Source organism: Hibiscus syriacus, unplaced genomic scaffold (assembly GCF_006381635.1).
Source record: "Hibiscus syriacus cultivar Baekdansim isolate YM2019G1 unplaced genomic scaffold, ASM638163v2 tig00004779_pilon, whole genome shotgun sequence".
Classification (NCBI taxonomy): Eukaryota; Viridiplantae; Streptophyta; class Magnoliopsida; order Malvales; family Malvaceae; genus Hibiscus; species Hibiscus syriacus.
This window is the reverse complement of record NW_024062030.1, coordinates 66015-90033: the sequence shown is the minus strand read 5'-3', so window position 1 is coordinate 90033 and position 24019 is coordinate 66015. Positions and strand designations below refer to the sequence as shown.

Genomic DNA, 24019 nt, shown 5'->3' with positions numbered 1-24019 from the left:
GTTGTTGTCATACACTTAGCCGTTCCTGTTTTGATCTTCCAACACTTTTAGCCAAACTGGTCTGCGAGGCAATGCATTATGGTGGTAAATATTAGATGGGGGATAAATCAACTTCCGTCTCTAAATTCGATAGCTTTGTTTTAGCTTATGTTAGTCCATGAAATTGGCATTTTTTTATGTGGTATATTAAGATTATGTCATGTGACATATTGAGAGTGTCATATCATTAAAAAGAATAAAAATTGATTCGAGTGTCATATTACTAAAAGGATTAAAAACATTTCAAAAATTCAGGTTTAAAGACCAGTGGGAATTAGATAAAGTTTAGCGATTAAGTTGAGATAAATAGTAAAGTTTAAATCGAAAATGCTATGTTATTTAGGGGAATACAATTCCTTGCTAACCAAAGGAAACAGATTTGTTTGTAGAGGATGGATTAGGCTTAATACAAACATTGAATTCATTAAACGAACTGCATGTAAATTACATATAGTACATAGGTTTTGTCTTTGATATAAAAACATATGTATCTAAACTTGATTTAATCCGGTTAAAATGATCCGAAACCTGAATGACCCAACGAGTCAGACAAACTGAATTGGATTGGTTATGACACGATCGCACAATCTAAACAGGATCAGACTTGTTGGACTTGACTTGAATCAGAATATGATCCAACCCGAAACCGACTTGATCTGACAAGTTCACAACCTAGAGTAAAATCTAAACCATCAGATCATAGGAGGATAATGTTGAGACATCTTTCATCAAATGCAAGCCTGAAAACCGTCTAAGTTCAACCCAGTCCTAGTTCTATAGAAGGCAGTGTAGTTCACTGCTCATCAGCCAAGAAAAGGGAATCAAATCCCTGATTTTGCCCCCCAATCTCATTTGATAAGCTGTTTGTTAATTCCGATGCCCAAGTTTGAACCAAAAAAAAAAAAGCAGCAGCAGCTCGTATCCGACCAAAATTCTCTATCTATTCAAAAAGCAACTTAACGACAGCTAAAATATCTGATTACTCAAGTTACACCAAATGAAGATGGTCTTGAATCATGACATCTATAATAGTTGCAATCTACCATACATCCAAGAATCGAATTATGACAGAGACACCAATACTCCTTGTATGGGATACACAACCATGGCATTGTTGAAGGCAATGTGGCTCCCAAAGTAGATGCACCTCTGGAAAGATAACACAAATTTAAGTCTAGACTATAATGTGAAAGCACGGACGAAAGATAACAGGAAAATATAATAAATCAACTTGTTACCACTAAGAAGTCCAAACACTGATGCAGAAATATATGATCGAGATACTCCTGAAAAAGCTTTTCTGTAATGTGTTAAGACAATTTGTCCTGTAAGGTTTATCCCACAATGCTTAGCTTACTGGCAATTTCAATGAAACCCAAGCACAAACAAAGAACTAAAACTTAAAGACCATACTAATTTCGATGAGAATAGGAAGAATATTAACTGTGTCGTTTTCAGTTGCCAGATAAAATATTATGGAAAAGAGAAATAAAAAGATTTAGCTTATTGCATCATGTGAAAAATAGTTTTTTACACCTATGAAAGCAGTGAGAATCCTAGATGGAGAAATAACCACTTCCCATGCATTAGGCCTATTATTCTTCTTAAATGGTGTATGCTAAGATTTTTCTTAAGAATTGTCAATTATGATCTAGATTATCTCAAGAAAATCAAGTTTCAAAGAACAATTGATCCAGGCCTCACCTATGCTCAAATAATTGCTGTGGAGAATTGAAATCAAAACGCTAGATACCATTCTATCTAAATCCTCTTTTTGTGGCGCCTCATCAACTGGCAAACCATTTCTATCCCTATAAGCACTACAGGGAGAATGACTGCTATTATTGTGATAGGCTATGATTTCAAACCATATCCCCAATGGAAATCTTCTAGGTTTTAGCAACCGAAGGGCAATTTTAATATAAGGAGTAGCATGGACGGATATGATGACTTCAATGAACATACAGCTAAGGCTAATGGTTGTGTTCATAATGCTGAAGAAAATATAGAAAACAGATGTGGTTGGCAATAGAAGCAAGAGAGGTGTAAGTAGAAGAGATCCAACAACATGTTGCTTCACCGTATAGTCAAAGCTATCTAGTCTTTGACGAAGAGGATTCCACTTCCTTCCCCTGCCAATAATACAGAAGCTCTTAGAACAGCTTGAAACAACTAAATAAATTTATTGATAGAGTACTACTAATAAAAAATGATAACTTTGCATGCCTTTCAAATTATATCATAGCTAAAGCTGTTGGGCAATAACAGATGCATGACAAAATAATGGCATTGATATTATCTGGGTATATAACAATTGAAAAACACTAGCCTTTAAGAGAATTGGATCCCTTCTTCAAGCAACCAGTAATTTACACTGAAACAGAAATCTAGACAAAATGATACGAGGAAACACATTGATTGGGATGGAATATCATGAGCTCGTGAGATGGTATGGTATGTTCTCCCAGAACATGAAAAAGAAATCTTCTCACGAGCAATTTTCCCCTCTCTGAAATAGGATCTACGGACATCTCATTCATATTTCAGCGGTACCAGATGTGGAGATCATTTTTTGTTGGACCTGGAATAATCTACAAATATGTTCTATCTAGTTTATGAGTTTTTGTTGCACCACTGTACACAAAAAAGGGCTTCGGAAGCTCCCAAAATCAATCAGTGCCAGATTTAATACTTCTATGGAAAGAATCAAAGTGACCTCCTAACTAGTTCCACTGCATGTTAGCAATAACCCTAGATGACACAGATGTTACTACTATATTTTTAATATAACACCACAGCCAAAATGATTTTAGTTTATAACAAAAAAAAAACAGATTAGAGGAGCCAACCAAATCCAAGATAAGGAATGCTGAAATGGTACCTGAAAATACGCCACAAAGCTGCTAGCGCATGTAACTGCTGTGAATAGAGGATCGAGATTAACCAATGAAGTGTTGACACATGCAATGTTACTATCGCAATAATGTCTATGACCAAAGCAACAGGTATTGTCACCCCAAAAAGAATAGCTAATATAGCAAGTCCTTTGATGAAATAAATGAAGAGAGAACCCACAAAAATCCAAGGAGACTTGAAAACAGCCGGGACACCCATCAACCACACAGAACCTGACCTCAACAACCCATTTGTTAAATCACTGGAAAAAATTTGAAACCAATGAACAGACAGATTCTGTGTGAAATAAGAGTGCCAAACCAATCAAATCTCCCAAAAGGGTATCAACAACCAAACTTGACCACAAGGAATGCTTATGTAATGCAACTTTTTCTGCACACTCCACACTTGTTTGAGACCTAATAAAAAACATTAGATTATATTATATGTCAGGATAATGAGGGGAGGCATAACAGGCGTTGTTCTAAAACTTAATATAGAAAAACATGCCTCAGCTCAACATGGACTGAGAACTTCATATATAACTCAATGAATTCATTATATTCTACGGAATTTCCACCTGAGGTCATTGTCTTTCAGAAAGATCGGCCAATAAAAGATCTGACAACAACGAATTCGGAAATTTATCCAGGTATTGCTAAATGCCTTTGCTGATGAAGAGTATATCCATGATTGTGATTCAAAATTCACAAAGCTATGGAAAAATTGAAGAAAAATATAAAAAATAGTAGATAATGATGCCAATGACATGGCCAATATATGCCACATGAAGGTACAAGACCTGCAAAGCCACGTAATGGTACATAAGAAAATGGAGAGAGATACACGGCAAAAGCATGTGGTAAATCAAGTTAGAATGAGATTACATGGAAACAATGGGAATATTTGCAGGGAATTGCTTGAAGCTATCATGTCTCTCAAAAATATTCTGAGCTGCAGAAGCATTGTTGATCGCCAAAACAACTGTATCCTGCTTTCAAAAATTTTAGAATTAAAACACACACACACACACATAAATATAAAAGCTGCTCTAACTCCACCAAAAGGTTCTCGTGAACTGTTTATACCATGTCATTTAAAGGCTGCTTTTGTTGAAGCTCATCAACCCACTGAAGCTTCTTAAGAGAAGCTTTCTCATGCTCACAAGAATTCCAGTTTCGTAATGAGAAATGGTGAACACCATAAATTGGGGTCTCATATAATATAACCTAAACTTGTTCAGAAAGAAAGAGCCATGGGTTAATCACCATTGACAAATACAACTAAAATGATAAACCAAACAGTAGAAGCAATCTGAATTTCGTACATGGACATCACACTGAGACACTATTTCCCTCTTCCAATGAAGATGATGCAATTTAGGAACCCAATGAATTCCCTTGGCTTGAAGACGAAGAGAATCATATGCCAGCTCAATCCAGTAACTACTTTCTTTAGATGTCTGTCTACGCTGGCCTAATATCCCATCAAATTTAAGGCATCCACGGCTCCTTCGTCCAGAGCATTCACTAACTCCATCTACACCGTGAGCGCAGGAGTTTCTCAAATCATCCTCTTCTACTCCCTTTTGACCATATCTGAGACAAGCTCTATACTGACCCAACAAAGAAAATTTTGATTTATCTTGAAGAGATACATGCATATTTCCATTGATAGAATGGAGGATCTCCTGTTTTCAAGAAAAAAAATCAGACAGTTTCAAATAAACTCCTGGATTAAAACCATGTCCAAATGCCAAACAAGCTCAGCAAGATAACTGTTCCAGAACACATGAATCAATTTTGTTTCTTTAATTCAAAGTACCCTATATCCTAAGCAAAATTACAATTCATGCTTAAACATCTTAAAAATAATAATAATGGAAAAATCAGTGCATTGCCTGAAGCATTACAAGCTCAGAAAAAAAATTAACTTCAAAAACACAACAACTTATTCCGTATCTTCAATTTCGAAGTACCTTTTTTCCCTAAGCAATTGTAATTCATAAAATCTTTACAAAATGATACCATAATTAGTGGTTTGCCTGAAGAATTGCAACCTGAGAAGGAAATAACTTCAAAAACACAAAAACTAATTACATTTCTTCAATTTCTAAGTGCTCTTTTCCCCTAAGCATTATAATCCATAAAATGAAATCAGAACGAGTGCTTTACCTGAAGCAATACAAACTCAGCAAGAAATTACTACAAAAACACACCAGCTAATTCCATTTCTTCAATTTCTAAGTGCCCCTTTTCCCTAAGCAATTATAATTCAAAAAATCTTCGCAAAATGGCATCAGAAATTACTGCATTACCTGGAGACCAGATTGCAGATTCGAAGAAGACTCGTGATTGGAAGCGAAAGCGACGACAATATCAAGAGAATCCGAAGAGCAAGTCACGAACCAACCAAACAGGAATTCACTGCAAGATGGTTGTGTTGAAGATAGCTGATTTGGCCACCAAATCCGACACTTTCTTCTCATTTTTCAATCAAATTTTTCACCTAGAATTTCCCTCGAATTGCAATGTTTTTACTCTAAACCCTTCGAGAAATCTTAAGATCAGATTAAGTTTAAAGATTAAAGTGTTAATTCCGTCCATTTTCAGTTAGTTTCCTTCATCCCCCGGGCGGGTTAGAAATCCTATTTCTATTTTTCTAAATATTTTTAAACAAAAAGAAATGGAAAAAAATGTTCATGTTTACCATATTAAAAAAAATATACAAGTGTTGAACTGAAATGGCGCAGATAAGGAAATGCTCTAGGTGCAAGTTAGCAGGTCTAATGGCGCCCGAATTTCCTGTTGATTCTCCGACTGCCGTTCTCCGTTTTCATCCCTCACTTTCTGTTGCTGGGTTTTCTCTTTTTCCATTTCATTCTCCAAATGGATTGGAAAAACTTTTCAAAGTTTTTGAATCCCAATATCTAGTTTTCTTTCCCCCAAATGTCCGTGATGAAAACTCGATTGTCCATCCTCCCCCAGAAATCTTTGATGCTGGAATTTCCGCGTGGAATCTATCCCTGGTGGGTCAATTTCTTGGAGTCTCACCCAGCTTCATCTCCTTGCAAAGAATAGTCGAAAATGTCTGGAGTAAAGCTCTGCTGGGTTCGCAAGTAAAGGTTAGTACAATCTGTTTATTTTCTCGTTTGATAGTGAATCTACTAGAGATTAGGTTCTTAATAACGGTCCATGGCACATTCATAACAAAACCTTTATTCTTCGTAATTGGGAACCTAACTTGAAGACCTTAAATTCCGACTTAACAAAAATTACAGTATGGGTTCATCTCTTCAATGTTCCCTTAGAACTCTTTACTCGATTAGGCCTTAGTTACATTTCTAGTGCTATTGGAGTACCACTATCAATGGATACTATCACTGCTGTTAAGGCTAGGCTTGAATTTGCGAAAGTCTGCATTGAAATAGGAATTAATGACTTCATTCCAAAGTTCATTGAAGTTGAACTTAAAAACGGCCAAAAAAACCTAGATCAAGATTGAGGTTCCTTGGATCCCACCTTCATGTAAGAAATGCAAGGTGTTTGGTCATAATGACAAGGATTGCCTGCACAATTCAACTGTTATACTTGTTGTTTCTCAAGTCTGAAAAAAGAATGAAGTTTCTTCTTCTATTTCGACAGTAATCCACATAGGTGGTATAGAAGCTGTACATGAACCTTCTAATTATGTTAATACTGAAGCTGATGGTAATATTCAGAAAGAGGCTCCACAAGTTATTTCTTCTAACTCCTTAGAACACTCAGTTCCTACTGCTGTTGAAGTTCCACATTCTGTGCTCCAAAAAGTTGACAAGGTTGTGGACTTATCAATTAACTTTGTTGTTGGTAATGAAACTTCAACCCTTCAGACTGCTGTAACTCATAATTCCAGTTTACCTGCTGAAAATTCAATTTGTTTGACTGCGGGAGATTACATTACCAATATTCCTTCTTCAAAAGCTCAAACATCTGCCCAGGCTATTTTAGAATTGGTTAGTGAAAAAGCTTCTCAACCAGAAACAACTAAGAGAGGTAGAGGAAGGCCTAAAAATGATATTGAAAAGGGTTCCTTCTTAAGTTCTAGTAACGAATTTGAAGTGCTCAACTCTGTTGAGGATTCTCCTACTATAGATGTTCCACTAAGGAAGCCTAGAGCTGCAGTAAAGGGAGGATCAGTCTTGGTTAAGGAGCTTAAATCAAAAAAGAAAGATAAGCTTGACAAAACTAAGTCCCTCTCTGTAGAAAGTCAAAGGGGTTCCTTAGGAGAACCTTCTCAATGATAGTTAGTTTCTGGAACGTTAGAGGATTTAATAATCCTCTAAAGCAAAATAAAGTGCTCCTTAGAGCCTTTCAAAAATAAAGTGGATGTTCTTTGTCTTTTGGAGACCAGAGTTAAACTGGAAAAATCAGAGGCTATTCTTAAATCTAAACTCTTCAACTGGAATGTATGCACAAATTACGATCATGCCATTAATGGCAGAATTTGAATGCTATGGAGGAAGGGAATTGATCTTTCAATAATTCAAGTTTCAGACCAATGTATCATTGCTAAAGGTATTGCTTTTGGTAATTTTGTTTTCATCACAGCTATATATGGTAGTAATGAGAGAATTACCCGAAGACAAATGTGGCATTCATTAAAAGATGTTAGTACTATTGTTGATCATTCTCCATAGGTCTTAGGAGGAGACTTTAATATTTTTATGCATTCCCATGAAAACTCTGACCATGAGCTGTTAGGCCCTTATTCTTCTCATGACATGAGTGATTTTCAAGAGTTTACCCATGAGCTTAACCTTCTTGACCACCTTTATTTTGGGCCTAAGTACACTTGGAGCATGGAGCAACAAGCAACATGACCTTTTTCTTGGAAGAAAACTTGATAGAATCTTGATTAATCCTTGTTTGGACTATTTCTTTCATCATTCCTTTGTGGAATTCCTTGCTCAGGTGTTTCTGACTATAGTATGGCCATCATATGGTTTTCAAAAGAGTCCCCTACAACAAGACTCAAACCTTTCACATTTTTTAATTTCTGGGCTTCTCATCCTCTTTTCCTTAATGTTGTTAGAAATTCTTAGTCCCAAGATACTCATGGTAATCCCATGATGATTTTATTCTCAAAACTTAGAAGACTCAAAGATTGCCTAAAGAAATTCAACAAATATAACTTTAGCAATCTTTCGGACCATGTGAAATTAAAGAGAATTGAGCTGGAAAATCAGTAACTTCTCACTCTCAAGGGAGAGGATTCCATTGTGAATGAGCTTGAAATTCAAGAACAGTTAAAGACTCTTGAAGAAGCCAAATCTCTGTTCCTCAAGCAAAAGGAAAAAGTTCAATGGATCAAATATGGAGACACAAACTCCAAAATTTTTCATTATATAGTGGCCTTTAAAAACAATAGGGATACTATAAGAGTCATTCTTGACGATAGAGGTAATAGGCTTGAGGCTTTTGATGACATGGCTAGTGAAGTTACTACTTTTTACTATAAGTTACTTGGTACTGTTGACCCTTTGGTCAAGGATATAGATTTTTCCATTATTCAAGACCTCTTTAACTTTTCTTTACCCCCTGAAGCTTCTCCCTCTCTAGTTAAGAAGGTCTCTACTGAAGAAATTAAAAATGCCTTATTCAGTCCAGGCAATGAAAAGGCCCCAGGATCGGATGGTTTCTCTTCTTTATTCTTCAAGAAATACTGGTCAATTGTGGGAGAAGACGTCTTTAATGCTGTCAATTATTTTTTCAGCAATAGCTATATTCCCCCTACTTTCAATTCCACTATAATTGCTCTTGTTCCCAAAGTCCCTAATCCTTGCACTGTTAAAGACTTCAGGCCAATCTCATGTTGTTCAGTCATTTACAAGATTATTTCTAAAATCATTGTCACAAGGTTGACTGAATTACTGCATGGGATTATCTCTTTAAATCAGGCTGCTTTTATCCGAGGTCGTGATATCATTTATAATGCTCTCCTTACTCAGTTCGGGAGATGGTAAAAGGATATGGTAGGAAATCCATCTCTCCAAGATGCTCAATGAAGATTGATCTTCATAAGGCTTTTGACTCCTTGCATTGGGATTTTTTTATTAGCAATCCTTAAAGCCCTCCATATTCCTCAAAAATTTATTGCTTGGATTGAAATATGTTTTTCTTAAGCTAGGTACTCTATTGCTTTTAATGGTACCTTAATAGGCTATTTCAAAGGGGTCAGAGGTTTAAGACAAGGGGATCCTCTTTCCCCTTATCTTTTCGTTATAGCAATAAACGTCCTTTCCAAAATTCTTAATATAGCTACTGCCAAAGGAATATTTGCTTTTTACCCAAAATACAAGAAAATCGGGTTAACTCATCTCTCATTTGCAGATGATTTACTGATTTTCTGCAAAAGAAATATGGACTCAGTAGCTGGTGTATTGAGTGTTCTCCACCAGTTTCATCAAGTTTCTGGACTTCATTTAAATCCTTCCAAATGTGAGATCTTCTCTGCGGGTATCTCCCCTAGGGATATTAAGAACCTGAAAATTATCTCTGGATTTAAAACAGGTTGCCTGTCTGTTAGGTACTTTGGAATACCTCTTGTTACTCGAAAACTTTCTCTAAAGGAATGTGAACCACTCCTTGACAATATTAGGCAAAGGTTACACCACTGGTCTACAATAAATTTAAGCTATGCTGGCAGACTCGAGCTAATCAGATATGTTCTATTTAGTGTCAGTAATTTCTGGTGTAGACAATTAATTCTTCCAGCTTCTATTTTAAAATCAATGGATCAACTATGCTCAAGGTTCTTTTGGAAAGGAGCCGACAAATCGACAACTGGAGCAAGAGTTAGTTGGGACCAAATATGTCTTTTAAAATCTGAAGGAAGCTTAGGACTGAAAAATATTACCACTTGGAACAAAGCTTGCATTATGAGCCTTATTAGAAAGATCCTTGTAGGAAACGGTTCGCTCTGGGTTGTATGGCTAAATATCTACGTTTTCAAGGATCAAAACTTCTGGCAGTTTGAGATTGGGTCTAATATCAGCTGGAATATTATAAGAATTCTCAAATTGAGAAATTTTGCATTCTCTCTTTATTCTTCTGGTATTCTGCATGCGAAGGAAATCTGGGGGGAAATCCGAATGCAAGGTCAGAAAGTGCACTGGCACCGTCTAGTATGGTATCCTATGCACTTACCAAAGCATAGCTTAATTACTTGGATGGTCATCTTGAACAGACTACCCACTTGCGATCGCTTACAACGCATGGGATTAATCACTGCTGGAATATGAGTAAACTGCAGGGCATCAAACGAAAGAATGGATCACTTGTTTTCTCAATGCCCCTTGGCTATTGACCTCTGGAAATCTGTACTCCAATTGAATGGTATGAACTACACTGCACTGACTTGGGAAGAAATAGCCTCTCGTGCCAGCTCTATGTGGAAAGGGAAGTCTCTAATCACCACTATATTGAAAATTTCATGGAATGCTTATATCTACTTTTTGTGGCAAGAATGTAATCGCATACTATTTCAAGGAAGATCTCGAACTGTTGACAACTTGCTCAAGGAAATCATTGAAATAGTTAGTATAAGGCTTAGAGGAAAAACTATCAACAGACTTGATTGCACTAACTTCCATCTTTGTAATGCTTGGAGTATAGTCTAATCAATCTTTTGTTCTTTTGTATGTTTGTAATGCTCTTTTGTCTTGATTGGTGATTGGTTGTAAATTTACATTGCTCTTGGATAATAAAATTCTGATTTATCCAAATATATATATATATATATATATATATATATAATTAAAGTGACAAAATATTTTATTTATCTAAAAAAGTATCTATTTATAGGGTAAACTACATTTGTGATCCCTTTTGTTTTCACTCTGTCTTATTTAGTCACCAATTTTGAAAAATATATATATTTTGGTCACATTTGTTTTCGATATGTCTTATTTTGATCATTGGATTGTTAACACTTACTAGTTTGCTTACGCGGAACGTTAGCAAAATTAGCTAAATTTTAACTTGAACCTATATTTTAAATAAAATACTAATTTAATCTTTAAACTTTAGATAAAATATCATTTTAACTCGTGAATCTGGTTAAAGTCCTCACTATTAACCATCGTTCATCATTGTTGTCGTCATTGGTCATCGTCAACGGTCGTTGAACTCCAAAATTTCTAATTCACCCCTTTTCACCTCCTCGATGTGAATCCAATGATTATTTCATTGAGAAAAAAATATATCAAACTTCACAAACTTAGTCTTGAACCATTTAAATTCCTTTAAAATAAAATGTGATAATGTATTTATTATTATATTCATTTCAAAATAAGGGCACCAAAAATATAAATTTAAATCACAATAAAATCATATTACAATACATTTATTATTATAATTTTAAATAATTTGAAGGTTTTAGATTCATCAAAATTTAGGATCAAATTAGTAAACTTTAAGGTCAAATTAATATTCTACCTAAAATAAAGGAGCCAAGCTAAATTTTATCTATTTGTACTAATGTGTCACATCAATAAACTAACGGAAACTAATGATTCAGTGAACAAAATAAGATATATTAAAAATAAAAGTAATTAAAATATAATTTTTCAAAACTAATAATCAAAATAAGATAGATAAAAAAACAAAAGGATTCACTAGTGTATTTTAGTTTTTATATACATATAATTTAAAATTGCAAACTTCTTTAGATATCGCTAAACTTTGTCCGTTGACTCGTTTTATACGAATGAAATTATCTGTTGACTCGATTATATCACTGAATTTTTAATTTTATCAATTATAATACTAAACTTTAGTTTTATATTCAATTATGTCACTTTGTCGTTAGTAATAGGATGATGACATGATAGAAATTTGCCGACATGGTCTGCCACACCAAAGCGATGTCGTTTTGGTGACGACTATTGATGCCCAAATAACATCGTTTTAGGCACTAAACTTTAAAAAAATATCAATTTTATCATTGAATTTTTAAACACTTTTCTATTTTTGTACTACACTTTTCAGCCGCGGGAAGGCAACTAATCACCACTTATCATTAGTCATATTTCTCGATAAGAACAATAACAAAATGTTCGCCTTTCACTTTTCTTTCTTATTCAAAGATTCAAAAAAACTCACTTACAATTGACGAAAATACACTTAAAAGTTCGACGTATTAATACTTTGATTTCTTTAATGACCGTCAATGAGGCTAGTTTGAGATGTGTTGTTTATCTTCTTGAAATAATACTTTTCACCATTTAGATTTTCAAACAAATACCTCTATTTTCGTAAATCTAATAAAATTTACAAACTTCTAAAAAATGGTAAGTTTTTGTTTAATTTCATCAATTTTTATTGGGCTTCGTTGAAAATTAATCATATGAGAAGAATGAAAAGTGAAATACGAATGTTTGAGTATCAATTTTATTGCGAAAGATGATCGACGAAAAGTGATGATTGACTACCGACGATGATCGAAAAGTGTAGTGCCAAAAAAATTTATTTAAAAGTTCAATAACAAATTGATACTCTCTTAAAATTCAATGTTTAAAATAATATCGTTTTAGACACCAAAATAACGTTGTTTGATGTGGTAGGTTATGTCAGCAACCATTAGTTATGTCATCGTCCCATTAGTGACTTAACGATGAAATGACACAATTGAATGTAAAATTAAGTTCAGTGTTGTAATTAATAAAAACTATAAATTGAGTGTACTGACGACTCAACATATAAAATTTAGTGATATATGATGTAGTTTACCCATTTTAAAGTTTCAAAGGTTAAAATAAAATAAATATATTTTATTATTATTTTAGAAAAGGGAAAAAGTAGATTCCATAAAAAATTGGAATCGTAAAACCCTAAACCCTAAAGAAGGGTTAAGAAACAAGAAGAAAGTGAGAATTGCTGATATTGCTTCTATACCTTTTTTTTTTTTCAATCCAATCTTTGGGCTTCTTCTTCTTTTCTCTTTTAAACCACAAACCCTCACCCATTGTCTTTTTGTCACCCCAAAGCTTTCGCTTTTAACATTTCTCTTATTTTCTTTTCCTCCCAATCTAAGCGTGTATCGTTTTGGTTCAAGCCTCGCTTCCAAAGCTAGGTACTATATTCATTACAATTACTTCATTTATCAGTTTTTTTGAAGTTTTTTTTTTTGTTCCTTTTGAATGAGCTAACTTGTTCCCTCTTCTTTGTTTCCAAACCTTGGTTTCTGGATTGCTAGGAACACTACATACCAGGTAGTTTATTTACCAGTAGTTACAATATTTTTATTGTCGTTGCTAGTTTTAAGGTTGATTTAATATTTCTTTTATTGATTTCTACTTTGGGTGTGTGTTAGATTGGAAGTAGATTGAGTTGGAATAGGAGCTATACAGCAAAAGATATTAAATATGGCGTTGAAGCTCGAGCTTTGGTGCTTAAAGTTGTTGAAGAGCTTGCTGATGCTGTTAGAGTAACCATGGGTCCTATCAAAAGCTTATTGCAGTCAGATTAATGCACTACATTATAATCAAAACCAAAATGGCGGTAAACATTAATCTGTTAAGGCTTCGACTTAATTTTTTGTAATAGGTTGGCACGATATCAGCTAATGGAGAGAGGAAAATTGGTGAGTTAATTGCAAAGGCCATGGAGAAGGTTGGCAAAGAAGGGGTGATAACAATTCAGGTATCAATACCGTCATATCATGCTTACCATCACTGTTTTATACAAGATGCAATGTCTTACTGTGGGTTAAACCTTTGCAGGATGGGAAAACGCTATTTAATGAGCTGGAAGTTGTTGAGGGCATGAAGCTGGACAGGGGCTACATATGCCCATATTTCATCACTAATACAAAGAACCAAAAATGTGTAAGTAACATTTTTCTCCGTCGACTGACCTGGAAAATCTGACACTCTTTGAGGCTTGACCGTGATATTATGCTGATTTTATTCATTGTGTTATGCTACGAATTAGACGATCCTCTCATCCTAATTCATGAGAAGAAAATATCTAGCTTGATTGCTGTTGTGAAAGTACTAGAGTTAGCTTTAAAGGTAAGAAATTTTTGAACAAATCATGCTTTATGACCATTCTACCTGACTTAGTTTCGATTAATCATCATTCGTCAAGACTGTTTTTCTCACCAAGACTGTATCAAAACTTCTGAAATTAGATTCTGTGTTTCATTTGTAATATTAATATCTTCTATGCTATATTTGTTCAGAGACAAAGGCCCTTGTTGATTGTAGCTGAAGATGTAGAGAGCGAAGCACTGGCTACACTCATTCTTAACAAGCTTCGTGTTGGAATCAAGGTTTGATGATCAGTCTAATATGAAACTTTTTTTTCTTCACCTTGTTTGTTTTGGTCACTTCATTTTCTGGAATGCTTGCTAATCATATATGTGGATTATTTATGGTGCAGGTCTGTGCCATCAAATCCCCTGGTTTTGGAGAAAACAGAAAGGCTAGTCTACATGACCTTGCTGTCCTCACAGGAGGAGAGGTAGGGCAACTTCGTCTTTCTGATATATGATATTGTCTTGTTTGTATCATATTGTTCATCTGACATGAATTCTTGACAATGACATCTGTTTCGTCTCTACTAGGTTATAACTGAAGAACTTGGCATGAACCTTGAAAAGGTGGATCTGGAAATGCTTGGCACTTGCAAAAGGGTACAATATCTATATTTTGGACATGAAAGTCTTTGCCCAATGTCACATTTCCATCATTTTCCTAGAGTAATTCCATCAGTTTGGTAAAACACACTATTGAAAATCCCTTTTTATGCGTACGGGCAATGGGGATCTTTTTGATGCACGATTCTTTTCCTTTTGGCTGTTAAAGGTTACTGTCTCGAAGGATGACACTGTTATTCTTGATGGGAATGGTGACAAGAAATCCATCGAAGAAAGATGCGAACAGGTATTTTTCTTTTACGAACAATTGTTTAGCCATATTTTGATTCTTGAACTCTACTTGATTTTGTTGATCAAGATTATAACATGTCTTTCACGATAACAGATTAGGTCAGCAATTGAATTGAGCACCTCTGATTATGATAAGGAGAAGTTGCAAGAGAGATTGGCAAAGCTTTCTGGTGGTGTAGCTGTGTTGAATGTATTGTTCCTATCTTCATTTTTAACTTGTCAATGAAGAAATTCAATGGTGGTTCTTTTTCCAATTTGCTTCCTGCTTAAATGGAGTTAACAAAGCTCAGAATTTGTTGGACGTTGCAGATTGGAGGAGGTAGTGAAGCTGAAGTTGGTGAGAAGAAGGATAGAGTTACAGATGCATTAAATGCTACAAAGGCAGCTGTAGAAGAGGGTATTGTGCCAGGTAAATAACTAAATCCATAACGGTTTTCATGAAGTACAGTTTAAACATCGAATACTGTGGAATGTTACTAACGATTTTAACATCTAGGTGGTGCCGTTGCGCTTTTGTATGCATCGAAAGAGTTGGACAAGCTACCTACAGCCAACTTTGACCAGAAGATTGGTGTTCAAATTATCCAGAATGCTTAAAGGTCTGTAAACTTTTCTCCTTGTCGGATGGGTCAAAATTCTGAAAATTTTATTTTCGTTATACTGTTGAAAAGTTTGGACCTTTCTTCCACCATAAAGTTTCGAAATACTGGTGATTTTGATGTGTGAAGTTTCGTTCTCCCTTGTGAATGAATTTCTGTTGCAGACACCTGTAAACACAATTGCTTCAAATGCTGGAGTTGAGGGAGCTGTTATTGTCGGTAAGCTGTTGGAGCAGGATAACCCCGATCTCGGGTATGATGCACAGCCAAAGGTATGTGAATCTCTTAGATGCTACGTTCATCGTATATATTTATTGTTCTATGAAACTAGCATAGCTCATACTCTTATCTTTACTCAATAACCAGGTGAATATGTCGATATGGTGAAGGCGGGTATTATGGATCCATTGAAAGTAATAAGAACTGCTTTGGTCGATGTTGCAAGGTAAGCCGTAAATCTGTTTTCTAGGATCACATTATTGGTTCGGATTCCTGAAAGTCACAAGCTGGGTATGTTTATTTTCTGATGCAGTGTGTCATCATTGATGACAACCACCGAAGCCATTGTAGTCGAACTTCCCAAGGATGAGAAGGATGTTTCAGCAATGCCTGGTGGCATGGGCGGCATGGATTATTGAGGTTATTCCTCCTAACAAAACGCGGATTTACGATCTTTTATCTAATCCTTTTTTATTCCTCCATCCCAACATCTGATAACGAAAAACAAATTCGAGTTTCAGTGATTAGGTTGGAAGGATTCCATTTGTGATCCTAAGGACAGGGTAAGTGATAAATGGTCAAGAAAACTGTGACTTTTTGTTTGCTAGGAAGAACTGATTGAAAAACATCCTTGAAAGTATCCGATCATGATGGATTCGGAGTTTTACATCCATGATCAGTAATAAAAGATATAAAGAAAATGTTTAAATTACATGAGAATTTAAAATTTTCAAATGTCATCGCGTCGCGTATTTCTTGATCCATCCTTGTTGGCACTGGTAATGAATGTGTTGTACGGCCTGGTAACAGTAGAGAAGAGTAGAATCGCTTAACCTAGTAGTCTTCGAGTAGAAATTTTGAGGTTTGATCCGATTATGTAAAACGAGGGAAAAATATGACTTATTTCGAATTATGATCTAATTAGTATAATAAATAAATTTTGAGTAAATCACTATTATAATAGGTAATGTCACATTTTCATTAAGTTTTTAACGATCGATGAGTAAAATAAGAAGAAAAAAGTTTTTAATAATAGATGAGTAAAATAAGAGGGAAAAAAAGTAACATTAGAAGTTAAATTTGTGAAAAAATAATTGTATGAAAATGACCATTTTGATTAGAATAATTTGATGGGATTTAATTTTTTAATAAAAGATTGGGTTCGATTCGAAATTTTTTTTATAGAAGGTAAGGTCATATTAGGATTAGATTCGGATTTAGGATAAAAAATCTCTTGTTTGATATGGGGTAATAATATATATATATATATATATTTCTATACATTAAGGGATAATTGCTATAATTATCATCTTATAGTTTTTTCCCAATTATATCCTTATTTTATCCAAAAAAAAAGATTTTTTTAATGTTTACACCAGTTAGATAATAATTTGTCTCAAAATTCAGGTTGAATCGAGTTTGGGTTGAGAAAATATGTTTCTTGAGTCGAGTCAGACCAGTTAAAAAGAATATGTTTCTCGGATCAGGTTAAATTTAAGTTGAAGGGATATACTTCTCTATTTGAATTAGATTGACCGAAAACTCGACCTAACCCGACATTTATCATCTCTGAGTATGAGTGCATTTCTTGAGTTGAAAGTAGGATCAAGCCTAGTTTCATGTCCTTGTACCTAATATGTATTTCTAAGTAAAATAATGTTGTTGAACTAAATCTTGTTTAATGAATAATGTTATTGTTATAACGTACTGACAACAATATATATAAATATGTTTAATTATACAATAATCCTTTAACCGGGTAATAAATATTAAAATTAATTATGTCATTAAATAAGTGGAAAGCTAAGCTAGTGAAATTTGAGGTCCAAAGAGAACTTATTGCAAACCAAACTTAAAACGACCTCCAGCTTGTTTCATAGACTTCTCATGAACACCCCATGAAAGACAACTTGCAATGCCAGAACAAACACATGTAGACAATAATTTTTGAATCTTTTTATTCGAATCGATTCGAATCGATTTTTCAATCTTTTTAAGCTATATATATATATATATATATACACACACGAGAGTTAGAATCCACTCACACAATATAAAACTTTTTTAGTTTTACACAAGTAGTTGGATGAGTGAAAATAGACTGTGAATATTTTATTATTTCTTAATGTTAATTTCATTCGTCTATTTTAACTCATCAAATGGTACTAAACCTGTATAAAACTAAAAAAAAATTACAATATATAATTGGATCATATCCCTATCTATGTAAGTTTGATGTCTTGTGATTTTGAATGTGTACCACAGTACAATCTTAAGTATCGTATTATCAAAAGGTTAAAAATAAAAAGATAAATTAATATAATGACAATATGAACAAAAAAAAAGTCTAAGGACCAAGTTGAAAGACTAAATGTTGATTTAACCCTTATTAATATACCTCCAACTATATACAACTTGAATACTAATAATAATAGTTTTCTTTAATAAAAATGCTTTTATTATTTTGAGAATATATTTATATATGCAACTTGTGAAATTACCATAGCCTTTTTTTTCTCTCTCTCATAGGATTGGCAAGTTATCTTTGGGTCTATGCCAATTCTCTAGATAGATAGATATTTCATGTTCACTCCTTGAAAAATAATTAGGGTAAAATAATCAGTCACTGAATAATGTTAAAATAAGTATTTTAGTCATTAAATTTTTTAAAGCTGTAAAATGATTATTAAATTTATTGAATTGTTATAAAATAGTTAATACGATGTTATAATTAGTGTAAAATTTTGATAACATTTAATGATCATTTTGTAACAGTTTAATAAATTTAATAATTATTTTGTAATTTTCAAAAGTCCAATGACCAAAATAATCATTTGAATATAGTTTAGTGACCTATAATGTAATTTAACCAACCAATTAACATTTCTCTGAAAAATATGTAAAAATAATAATATTAAATGGCAACATGCTAGTAAATTGTGATGGAAGTGTTTCCACCGGCACTTTTCCAGCAATTTGATGGCTATGGGTGTGAGTGGAACCATGCTACTTCCCCCTTTATTTCATTTATTTAACTTTAATATGTTGCTTCGGCAGTTGAAATATTAATTTGTTTTTATGTTTTAAGTTAGAGTAGTTGTATTTATTATAAACATTTAATTTTTTATTTGTTATTTATTTGGTTGATTGTGCTCGTTCTAAAATTTTGTTTATGTCAACCCACATACAAAGTTTCATGTGATTATATATATGTATGCTCACCCTTAAAATATCTTTATATCTCTAACAAATTTATTTTTATACCAGCTCAGTTGATAGAACACAATGCTCTTAATTTTGTGGTCGTGGGATCGAGTCCCACGGTAGTCAATTCATAATTCTGACTGCCGGATGTCTTCCACGGAAGCTGCTCTCAACCTGGCGTTGGGGGGCAGCCTACTATCCAACTTCTCCCTCACCTCATTACATATGAAAATAGGGTCTGCTAATTTTTTTTGACAAATTTATATATAATATAAAAAATAAAATAGTATATATGATATGAATAAACAAATGTATTGAAATTTATATAATCAATTCCAAGCCCCCTAAACCTTAAATTATGCTTTTAGCTATTGCTTAATGCCCAAAATTGTAGTTAGTTGTCAATCAAGCATGAATCTCATTTGCTCAATTAAAGCCTAAAATTGATTTGTGAGATTTTAAATTACCGTATTAATTTATTTAATTAAATTATCATTAATTGCATGGTTAATGAATCAAAAAAGTTTGAATTCGTGAAAGATAATATTTCAGGTGTAATTTTTAATTTTATATGTATGGGATAAATATTAAATTTAGTTTCAATAGATAAGTTGGTATATAAACCCTTATTTGGTGAAATTATATACATTTTTTTATTATTGTGAACATTAATTTTGCTCGTATCTATTCATGAGGTTCGAAAATAAAATTAATCCAAATTTAAATAAAATAAAATTTTAAATCTGGATTCGAATCCATATATTCAAATGACCTAAATTTCATAGTTTTATTGATTCGATCCAAATTTAAGTCCAAAATAAAAAATTTAATCACTCGACCCGATCAAACATTCACTATATTACCCCTCAATTCTTGATAAAAAAATCAACCTCCTCAAATCACTCAACATCTTCCTCAACTTACACCACTCAATTATAATCCTCTCGAGAATTATATTATATTATATTATATTATATTATATTATATTATATTATATTATATTATATTATATTATATTATATTATATTATATTATATTATATTATATTATATTATATTATATTATATTATATTATATTATACACACTTACAAGAATTAATATTTTAATAAACCTATGATTGTTTTAACATATAAAATTTTGAATCAGTCTAATATTTATATTGTATTGATAAAAAACACTATCTATTTAGTTATCAGACTCTTTTTACTAATAAATAAATAACTAAATATTTTTATTCAATAATCGGATATATTTAGGGAAGGACATGGGACCCTAAACCGACGGGTTCCAACCCGATCGGGTCATTTTAAAAAAAAACGGTTTCGGATCGGGTCTAGTCGATTTTTTAAAGGTGGTGTTCGGGTTTAGAGTGACAAATAACCGACCCGACTCGAACAAATTTTTTATTTTACCTTATATATTTAGGACTATTTACAATAATATCCCTCTATATATTATTTTTTCAATTAAATCACTGATTTTATTGAATAAAAATAATATTTTTTATTTCGGGTCGAGTTGGATTCGGGTCGGGTTAAGAATGTAAAATTTTTCTAGTCGAGTTGGGTTGGCCGAAACCTGACCCATGCCCATCCCTAGATATATTACTTGACATGGCACATGAACATTTCATTGACATTTTGTCTGATTTATTGTATTTGATAAAATAATGGTCACAGGTTCAGTTTTACATATTAAGATTTCAAGTTGACGATTAAGGACAAAATTAAAACAAAAATAAAATATTTGGAGCAACGAATAAAATTTATATATATATATATATATAATTCCCTCAATTTCAGGGAATACGTGACTTTTTTCCTGGCAAGTGGCAAGTAAAGTCTTTGAATTTCATATTAAATTTTAAATATTATCTATTTTTATTCAAAATATGTATTAAAATTTAATATTATATTCGTATTAATTTTTTAATATTAAATTTTACATAATTTATTATAATAATTTAACTAAGAGAATAATTTTTCGTTTACGTTGTCCCGAATCATTGGCTACCATTATTTATCTTGATTTTCCTTAAAATTTTGTTTTAATAGTATTTTAAATTTCTATTAATTTAAACTTAAGTAAGGTTTACTTTTATCTTTTAATTTGTTAAATTAAATATTAAATAAATTTATATTATTTTGAACTATTTTAATTCTGTCTCTGGTTACGAGGTATATTAATCTGTATTATATTTTAACTGTTTTATTATAATAATTTAAATTTATTTTTTAATAAATATATCTTCTATAAATTAATATAAATATACTTTTTACACTAAAATCAAATTTTTTAATTAATGTGATATTCTTCTTTTCAAATTTTTTTATAAATAATTTTCGAGTTGAATTTTGATACATTACCCAAAGGCCAATGCCAACTCGGATTTGGAGATTCGTTGATTAGAGAAACTCGAGCGTGTTGACTACTGGTCAAAACTCGTTGGATCCGATCCAACTACGAAATAATTAAAAATAAAAAATAAATCAAAGGAGAACAAGCTAAATGTTAAAATAATATTTTCTAATAATTTAAGGATCGTTTATCAATTCAATTTAATATATTAAACTTAAGATGGTGTAAATAAAATAAATATTATCATTTGAGATATAATTTTACATAATTTATTTATTTTAATTTTAAATATAAAATCTAGAATTATAATTATAAACCCTAAAACCCTAAACCCTAAATTATATATTATAAAAGTAAATTATCGAATTAATTTTTTTTACAACATATGTATGACTATGAGATATTTTTCATAGGATATAATACAAGAGAATTACAATTTATAAGTACAATTAATTACATGTATGGTTTCGGTTGCAAGAGTACTTGTTCTCTAGCATCAACTATCATTAAATTTAGGGTAAATTACATGAATGGACACTAAAGTTTGAGTATTTTCTTCGTTAAACTTTTAAAACTTATAAATTAGTCACTAACATAATCGATTGTAATAATATGATCCTTTGACGTTAACAACCGTTAGTGAGAGTGACGAAAAGTTAATATGATCCTTTGTCATAAACTTTATTAGTTTTTGAAGGTTTTAAGAATCGAACCCGTGATCTTATAAAATAATTAATTTATTTTTGAAGGTCTTATAAAAAATTTGGAAGATTATATGTTCAATTCTCATGAAGTTCAAAAATAAATTATTTTTTAATTAATAGAGTTAACAGAATGATCAAAATAATACCAATAGTCTAGGATTCATATAGAATGATTTAAAATTTAGGGATTAATTTAGAACTAGAATCATAAATTAAGGGTTGATAAAAATGTACACAGTAAAACTCCAATCTCGAACTTCCAAGGGTGTGTTTGGTTCACGAAATGTAAGATTACCAGTGGGAATGTAAGATTATCAGGGAATAAGATTACTGATAATGTTGTATTTTGTGTTTGGTTGGCTTAGTAGTAATGTAAGATTACCGTGTTTGGTTAAAGGAATAAAAGATTATTAGAATGTATATTTGACCAAATTGTCCTTATTATAAATTTGTTTTTAACAAGTTGAAAAATATTTATATATTTTCTTTAAAAAATTTAAATTCATAAAATTTATATATATTTTTTACAAAATTAAAAATATAAAAATGTTTAATGAAAGGGTAAAATTTTATTTTAACCTCTGAACTTCATATAAAATTTTAATTATAGTTTTTTTTTGTAAATCTAAAATAGTTTAAGGATAAATTTGTAATTTAACATTCGTAGAATTTTTATTATTCAATGACAGAAAAATGATATTTATGAAAAAAAATTAAGGGCATTTTAATCCAACAATACCTAAAGAAAGGAAGATAATGATATTCCTAATAATATACCCAAAAAAATCCACTATTAATAATCTTACTTTATTAAAAATGAGATTTTCAAACTAACCAAACGAAAAATGTGTGATTCCCCGTCCTAAAGCCCCCTAAGATTCATCATTTGCATTAATACATATGTAATGACGTGTACAAAACAGTAATGCTGACGTAATTAATGATAATAACGTGAACAAAATAAAATAAAAATAAAAACCACAAAATAAAAAGGAAAAAATTATGATAAAAAAGAAAAGAAAAAAAAACTATGATCTTTAATTTGGACAGGAGTTAATACAAATCCTTGGTCTTCTTAATCAGAATACTAATACTAATCCATGGTTAACTAATTAAAATTAGGAGTTTGATATAATGTACGGAAAATTAACTTACCATTCTCATGAAAAAAATTCATTTCTTGGACTAGGAAGAACTTCTGTTTTTTTTTCAGTGCCTACCTTGGAAGATCAAAGCTGCCACTGCCAAATCCTATAATACCCCAACTTTTCCCGAGAAAATTTTCTTCCTTTCCTTTAAAAAGTTGATTATAAAGTTGTCTGATTTCTGGAAAGAAAACCAATTTTGTTAGCTTCTCGTGTCCAAAGTTCCCACCTTTTGTCTCTGCTAATCCTATATTCTGCTTCAATGCTTTGGTAAATCTTAAACCTTTGATTTTTTTTTCTTTTTAGTTTGGTAGCTAATTGCTGGATAATTTGGATGCCATAGAAGTTTAAGCAAAGGGTTTGTTTGCTTTTTTCTTCTGTAGAATTAGTTCTGAAACTGTTGACATTTCTCTTGTTCCCTTTGTTGGAAGCTTTAGTGGGTCTCACCAGTAGTTTTTATTTAATATTTTTTCGGTTCTGAATTGTGGGTTCTTTGTCTGTTGCCATTGGGTGGATATTATACCTTGAAGTTGATGGATTTTTTATATTAGAATAATGTTTTGATGGTGCTGTGTGATGAAGAATCATTTCATTTGAGATTGCTTGTTGTCCAGTGAAAAACCCAGATTTGTAATATAAGTGTTCTACTTTTGTATATTCTGTAGGGATTAATTTAAAGTTTTTTTTTTGGGTACAGAAATTTGTGCATTTTGGGCCTCAATTCTTCTTTTGAATGATAAAGAAAGTTGAAAGTTAAAATATTAAAAGCTTTATATGCCAAAGATGCAATGTTACACTGCTGTGTTTAATCTTGCTTGTTTGATTCATCACTCTAATAATTTACCTTTATGGTGTTTTTATGATAGGTTACATATCTGGAACTTATGCTTGAAGATTTCAACTCGGTCGGATTTAGAAGAAAAT

The 24019-nt window shown here is 32.1% G+C and overlaps 4 protein-coding genes and 1 pseudogene across 4 annotated transcripts in view; 4 read left to right on the top strand and 1 right to left on the bottom strand.

The window, feature by feature from the left end:
• Positions 1–967: 967 nt before the first annotated feature.
• Positions 968–5585, bottom strand: LOC120197947 (annotated as a pseudogene).
• LOC120197937 (probable leucine-rich repeat receptor-like protein kinase At2g33170) overlaps positions 2072–24019 on the top strand; it is a 26357-nt gene continuing 4409 nt past the window's right edge. Inside the window, exons 1-4 of the mRNA XM_039199339.1 lie at positions 2072–2082; positions 16734–16744; positions 23285–23365; positions 23962–24016. The gene's annotated coding sequence lies outside the window, so the exon portion shown is untranslated. The remainder of the gene's footprint in view (positions 2083–16733; positions 16745–23284; positions 23366–23961; positions 24017–24019) is intronic.
• LOC120197958 (chaperonin CPN60-2, mitochondrial-like) lies at positions 13856–16260 on the top strand. Its single transcript, XM_039199359.1, has 11 exons — positions 13856–13987; positions 14158–14247; positions 14358–14438; positions 14542–14610; positions 14783–14860; positions 14960–15055; positions 15175–15274; positions 15362–15464; positions 15629–15736; positions 15831–15909; positions 15997–16260. Exons 1-8 carry the CDS (start codon positions 13871–13873, stop codon positions 15460–15462), a joined length of 732 nt encoding a protein of 243 aa, XP_039055290.1. The 5' UTR covers positions 13856–13870; the 3' UTR covers positions 15463–15464; positions 15629–15736; positions 15831–15909; positions 15997–16260.
• LOC120197475 (chaperonin CPN60-2, mitochondrial-like) lies at positions 15584–16102 on the top strand. Its single transcript, XM_039198992.1, has 3 exons — positions 15584–15736; positions 15854–15909; positions 15997–16102. Exons 1-3 carry the CDS (start codon positions 15584–15586, stop codon positions 16100–16102), a joined length of 315 nt encoding a protein of 104 aa, XP_039054923.1.
• LOC120197966 (inosine triphosphate pyrophosphatase) overlaps positions 17150–24019 on the top strand; it is a 19618-nt gene continuing 12748 nt past the window's right edge. Inside the window, exon 1 of the mRNA XM_039199375.1 lies at positions 17150–17156. The gene's annotated coding sequence lies outside the window, so the exon portion shown is untranslated. The remainder of the gene's footprint in view (positions 17157–24019) is intronic.

What these genes read in the sequence shown, in the direction of transcription:
- LOC120197958 (XM_039199359.1), top strand. Translation starts at nt 13,871, where the DNA reads ATGCTGATTTTATTCATTGTGTTATGCTACGAATTAGACGATCCTCTC. An exon ending in TCGAAGAAAGATGCGAACAG is followed by an intron (nt 14,861 to 14,959) that starts GTATTTTTCTTT and finishes TCACGATAACAG; the next exon opens with ATTAGGTCAGCAATTGAATT. An exon ending in GTGGTGTAGCTGTGTTGAAT is followed by an intron (nt 15,056 to 15,174) that starts GTATTGTTCCTA and finishes TGGACGTTGCAG; the next exon opens with ATTGGAGGAGGTAGTGAAGC.
- LOC120197475 (XM_039198992.1), top strand. Translation starts at nt 15,584, where the DNA reads ATGTGTGAAGTTTCGTTCTCCCTTGTGAATGAATTTCTGTTGCAGACA. An exon ending in GGTATGATGCACAGCCAAAG is followed by an intron (nt 15,737 to 15,853) that starts GTATGTGAATCT and finishes GATATGGTGAAG; the next exon opens with GCGGGTATTATGGATCCATT. An exon ending in GCTTTGGTCGATGTTGCAAG is followed by an intron (nt 15,910 to 15,996) that starts GTAAGCCGTAAA and finishes TTTCTGATGCAG; the next exon opens with TGTGTCATCATTGATGACAA.